The 6000-nt window shown below is 45.5% G+C and overlaps 1 protein-coding gene across 2 annotated transcripts in view; it reads right to left on the reverse strand.

Annotated features, from left to right (window-relative positions):
- Positions 1-4740, reverse strand: part of Agbl1 (AGBL carboxypeptidase 1) — an 809509-nt gene extending 804769 nt beyond the window's left edge. For both annotated transcript variants that reach the window (XM_077800295.1, XM_077800298.1), the window contains exon 1: positions 4430-4740. In XM_077800295.1, coding sequence (XP_077656421.1) covers positions 4430-4480 — 51 coding nt within the window. In that variant the 5' untranslated portion in view covers positions 4481-4740. The remainder of the gene's footprint in view (positions 1-4429) is intronic.
- Between the last annotated feature and the right edge of the window lie 1260 nt (positions 4741-6000).

Here is a 6000-nt window from a genome sequence, read left to right on the forward strand (position 1 = left end):
TCGACCCCCAAAAATCATGTGTTACCTTCCTTTAGCAGGAGTTATTTACCTTCACACCAAATTAGAATGGAAGATGATTTAAGTTCTAAATAACCTGCCTTCTGTTATAGGAAATTCCTGTGTCCCCTTCATGTTCAGGTTCAGTCAAGACAATGTAGTTCCTCAAAAAGAATAAATAAGTATGTCCTAGTTCACTTAAGAAACAGAGTAGGGGGAAAGCTTCCTAGTGACAAGAGCTGCTTCACACCCCCTTCACCAAGTCGCTGTCATTGAGTCCTGAGCAACTTAACCTTGGCCATGGTGGTCCTCACCTGTAAGACAGAACAGCCGCAAATGGCAGAAAAAGTGACATGAGGCGGTGGAGGTGAGTTTGTCCTAAAGCACATCCATAATAATCGTTCAATTTCTCCCATCTTTAATTCCAAGGAATTTAAGAAACTGTGAAAGCAACAAGGACTTGGAAAAAAACACCAAATGACCCCTTGCTCCCATTTCCAGCTCAGCCACACCTACATGCCATCACCGCCCCCATTCACTGTTTAGTTTGGCGCTGTCATTCCTTAGGCACTGACCCATGTTATTTCTGGACATTTTTGTCTTTTTTTCCATTTGGCATTTGTCCTAATGGGTTTTTATTTGTCTTTTCTTCCACTGATGCTCAAAATTAAGACAGATTTCGGTCTGCTTCCATGTTGAAGCAGGAGTCTCCAAAAAGTTCAGAAAGTTCATACTTCACCAGAGAAATCCTGGTAAGCTTTGGAAAGTCTATACAGTGTTTGCTATCTAAAAGGAAAATTCTTCTCTTGGTTTTTCCTCTATTTCCGTCCAAGGGGAAATCTCAGTTTCCGCTCCACCTGGCCCTATGGATATAATAGATGGATATTCCTACATCCTCTATGGAGAGTTCTATAGTGAAAATGATCAAACACATGTTTTGGAAGCAAAACTCCTAAGTGCTATGAATGAAACATATCAGTCATCATTTTTCCAATCATCCCCTCATTGCAGCCCAGGGGCTGAAGTAACCTGTTGTCTTGGAAATAATCCTTAGAAAATCAAATCCAAGAGAAAAATACAGACTGGTCACCCCAGTCCAGGTTTTCTATTATCTAAGGTCAGGGCTGACTTGAGACAGGAAACCCCACATCCTGAAGTCTCATTTGCAATCCATAATAGATGATGTTCTTGGAACCCAAGTTCAGAAAAGGAGTTAGCAATGCACATTTTGGCAAAGATGCAGACCTGGAATTCAGTTTGTACAGCTATAGCATAAAATAATAAAGTCTGAATGCAAACAGCAAAAATGTGCCCATATCACAGCTCAAAGCGTGCCAAAGCTGATCTAATAACTATGCATTTTTCATGTTTCAATAAGGTACTTAATTGGCATTTCTCGGGACACTGTGGGATGAGGGCTCACGGGGTGAGAACTGGCATGAAGCCCACATCCTGCTACCCTGGCAGTTCCCCATCTTCCCCATTAGCTCAAACCACATGGAGAGATGAGAGCAGGACAGAATGAGACACCTTTCTTTTTTTCCCCAAGTATATTGGAGTTCACCCAGGAAAAAGCAGGGCATGTTGATGAAAAGTGTGGGCAAGTGTTCCAAGCCACTCCACAGTGTACTTGACCAGGGAAATCATGAAAAACCACAGTCATCTGAACAGCCATTTATAGCTTACAAGCGCCTTTCTAATGTGTTCTCTTAATCCTCACACACAGTGCTTAGGAACCTATTTTTATTGTTCCCCTTTTACAGCTATATAAATGGAGGCCCAGGGAGGTTGAGGCATTGCCCTAAGGTAAAACAGCTGGCAAGGGCCAGTAATGGGGCTGGATCCGGTCCTTTGCTTCTTGCACCTGTGCTGGGATGGCCTCCTTTTCACCCAGGCCCACGTGGGCCAATCTGATTTTCTGCCTCACACTCAAGCTGTCAAGTCCAGGAACTTAGAAAATATCTTGGTAGAAAATCGATTCTCACACTTTCAGAACACAGATAAGGCTGTGTTTAAACTGAGGTAGGAAAAATCACTTACTCCTTCCCCACTTGTGTGGGAAACAGTAACAGGCAGAAAACTAATATTTCTTGTTGACCTGGTTTATTTTGTGACCCCAAACAGACAGAAATGGTGATGTTTTTGAGGATGGAGATTTCTGCAATCTTGTCATGGGATGGGATTGTCACACTGAGCTTGCTCTTTTGGGCCTTCTATTCTCTTTCTTCCTCCCCTGGGCAATGTTCTGGGGTATTCTTAGAAAACATGTGATCTCAAGTCGGCACCGTGGTGCCCACCTGTAATCCCATCCACTTGAGAGAATAAGGTAAGAGGATCCCAAGTTCAAGGCCAGCCTGGGCAACTTAGCAAGACCCAGTCACTAAATAAAAAGAAAAATAAGGGCTAGGGATGTAGCTCAGGGGTAGAGAGCCCTAGGTTCAATCCCCAGTACCAAAGGATTAGTTCGAAGGAGGTAGATCTTTTTGGACCCCAATTATGAGTGTTTCAGCTATCCCCCCCACCGGGGGCTATGTGGGATCCCCTAGTTTAAGTCCCTGGGGAAAAGGGCAGGGACAGGACATAAAAGCCATTATGAAATATAATTCCCCAAAATATATGCTCTGGGTTCTAAAGTATTTCAAAATCCTGACTTCTTCTATGGGGACAGTGACAGGGAAAATGGAAGGAAGCACATTATGGGAGGCAGCCTGGGAACCTGGGTCAATTCAATAACAAAGCTCTGATCACCTGGAGTATACATAGGAAGAGTGTTGGTGTTATTTTAATGTTCTGGTTAATTGGGAACTATGCTGGGCCTAGTGAATTTCATCAAATCTTTCTTTGATAATTGAGATCATGCCATGCCCTGGAGTGATCATTCTAAATATCAATTATATCTCCCCTGTAATGGGAAGACAGGAGATGGAGCTCAACCTGCAGTAACCTGCAGGTCAACTACAGGATGGTCATTTTCACCAGACTTACTACATTACTCTTTTTCTAGACAGTGAGTGCAAGGCAAATTCTGTTTCTTAGAGGCTGTCAGCTGTTTGGCTCACAGTTAATCAAGATTTCCATATAACCGGTCAGAAATTAGAGAGATGCTCAGAATGTTGACTTGTTACCCCCAGCAATCAAATCATCCAGCTAGATAAAACATTTCTAGAGTATTTTGAAAATTCATTTTGAGGTCCACCCCCACTTTCAACCCCTGAGCCAAATGTGTTCTTGCCTTGTACAAGTCAACCGAATTTTAAAGTCCTTGATTGCTAGTCTCAATTCTTCTATTAAGTAATCATGTGATGTTTGAGGAGCCTAGTTCATTTTTAAGACTTGGTTTCCTTAGCTATACAAATAAAGTTTGAGTTTATTGGTTCTTAAACCTTTTAGAATCACAAATCTTAAGAATCATAGGAAAACAAAGGAAGCTTTTCACAGCAGGGGAAAATAAATGTATTGCAAAATGTGTATATTCCCAGTGGAGACATGGGTTCATGGACCACCTGTAGCCTATTGTTCTGTGACACACACCCCCCCCACCATCCATGAACTTCAGATTTTAAAATCCCACTGGAGTAGAACCTTTGGGCCTCTTTGAGCTGTGGCATCCTCTGAATCCAGTTAAGGGCAAGCAACTTCCCAAGTGTCTAAGGCAGTGGTTCTCAATCTTAACTGCACATTAAGACCCCTCCAAGCAGTTTTCAAAATTCTAGTGCACAGGTTGCTCCCCAGATCGATTAAATCCAGATCTTTGGGGATTTCATTCCAGGCATTGGTGTTTTTTAAAACTCTCCAAGTGATTCCAATGCAGACAAGATTACAAACCGTTGCTCTAAAACAAGGATTCTCAAAATTTGAATTGAATAGAATCACCTGGAAGGTGGAAGGTAGATTCCCCAGTTCCTAACCCATGGTGATTCAAATGCCTCTGGCCAGATCCTGCCAAGAATATGCAATTATTAAGTATCGCAAGCCATTCTGATGCAGAATACAGTTTAGCAGGTAAAATATAGCCATTTAGCAGGTAAAACTCAAGACAACCCCCCTCCCTAGCTACTCTTTCCTCTTAGGCAGTTCTTCCAGCTCCCGGCAGGTCCCCAACCTTGTTCAGAAAGCTTTAATATGCCTCCTTCACTTGCCAGACAAGCTTTTGTCTCCATCTTTTCCATCTGGATCTTTTAGCAGCAGCCTCTGATCCCACCAGGTTCAATAATTTAAGCAGAGCAATCATCAACATTGTCGTGTTTAATATTTAAACACCCCAGCATCACTTAGGTCAGCTTCAAGGTGAGAGCTCACTCCTGCTCTATTGCCTATTTAGCAAACGGGGCCACTGGCTGCCAGAGGGGACTGCGTGTGCTCAGTTCCAAGAGAGGCCAGCCAGGCAAAGACCCCAGCCCACCACATCTGCACCCTCTCCACCACTTCCTACCTGAAGCGTGCGCAGCAGGACCTGCAGCCCACTTGCTTCTTGTTCAGCCATCCCCTCCTCTGGTCCTGGGGCACCAGCTGCCTGAGGCCCGATCCGATCCGTGCTGCAGAAGAGGTAGCTGCCAAGCTGACCTCGCTACCCGCCTCGCAAAGACTGCTGCACCAAGGCCTCAGCTGCACATGCTGCAGAGTGTGAAGTCACAGCCGTGCAACCCTAGACATCGGCACAGGCGCGAATGCCCCCCGACTCCCACTGTGGGGATTAGGTGAGCCCTGGCTCTGGGGAGGGCTGAGCATTTGGGCACAGGGGCAGGGAGGGCACCCGTGTGAGTCATTCACCCACCTCCAGGCCCACATAGGAGCCGGGCAGAGGAGAAGCCACCCTGGATGGCTGACAGGCATTCCCAGCTGACCTGGTCAGACTCCCTCCAGAGGCTCGCTGTGCCCTCTCCACTTGCCCCCCTCCTTTATTTTGGTCTGTTGCCGGCTCCCAGTTGTAACAGGAGATCCAAGAGTGCTTGCACAACTGTGGCAGTTCAGGGCACAGAAGCCCAGGGCCCCCTGAGGTCCCAGGCTTAAGGACAGGAGTTCTGGCTAAGAAGGAAAATAACTACACTGAACATTTTGTATGGACCAGGTCATTTACATAATCAGTTTATTTGCACAGTAACCCTATAGAGGTAGAGTTTTACTAAGGCACTGAGATGTGAAGACTCAACAATACAGTGTAGAAGCATGTATCCTCCCTCAAACAGGCAAGTTGGCATCAAGCACAAGCAGTAACCATTACACCATCCTGCCTCTGACTGCTACCAACACATTGGTCAAAGTACCAAAGGCTGAAGAGCCTCTTCCGCTGCAGGAAGGCCAACCTGGACCACTTGGTAAGAAAAAGAAGGACTGGAGATGTAGCTCAGTGGTAGAGAGACCCTGGCTTCAATCCCCAGTACCAAGGGATTAGTTTGAATTGGTGAGTCTTTTGGGACCTCCAATCAAGAGAATTTCAGCTCTCCCCCCAGAGGCCACAAGGGCTCCCCTAGTGTAAGTCCATGCGGAGAAGGTCAGGCACAGGGCATTAAACCCATCATGAATGATTATTGCACAGAATCATGTTTGGCAACCCCCCTGCAGTGCTGGGAGCTTTCATGAACATCCAAAGCATGTAGCTGGTGGCTGCCCAGATGCAATTATGGGGCCACTGGGAAAAAGGAGTCTGCATTTCCAGATCCAACTTGGCCAAGTGTTCTGAAGTCCTGAGTCAGGGGTCAGGCAGGGCCAGCCATCACTTTTATTCAACAGTGAATTCCTATGGTTCCTGCCCCCAAGAAACTTCCATTCTTTAATGGCTTTAAATGTGAAGACCTTTTATCTTGGGAGCCAACAGTCAGTTCACATTCATAGAGTAGTGTCTCCTTACATTTTCTAACACCTCTGACTTTAGGAAAGTAGAAATGAAGATTCTCCAGGGATTCCTGCTTTCCTGTGAGAGATTGGAGCTCCTTGGGGCATGTGTTCTACAGCCCCCCTGTAGTGCAGGGTGGAGGGAGGGATGAACTGCCCCATATGATTATC

The sequence above is a fragment of the Urocitellus parryii genome, chromosome 6 (genome assembly GCF_045843805.1).
Source record: "Urocitellus parryii isolate mUroPar1 chromosome 6, mUroPar1.hap1, whole genome shotgun sequence".
Classification (NCBI taxonomy): domain Eukaryota; kingdom Metazoa; phylum Chordata; class Mammalia; order Rodentia; family Sciuridae; genus Urocitellus; species Urocitellus parryii.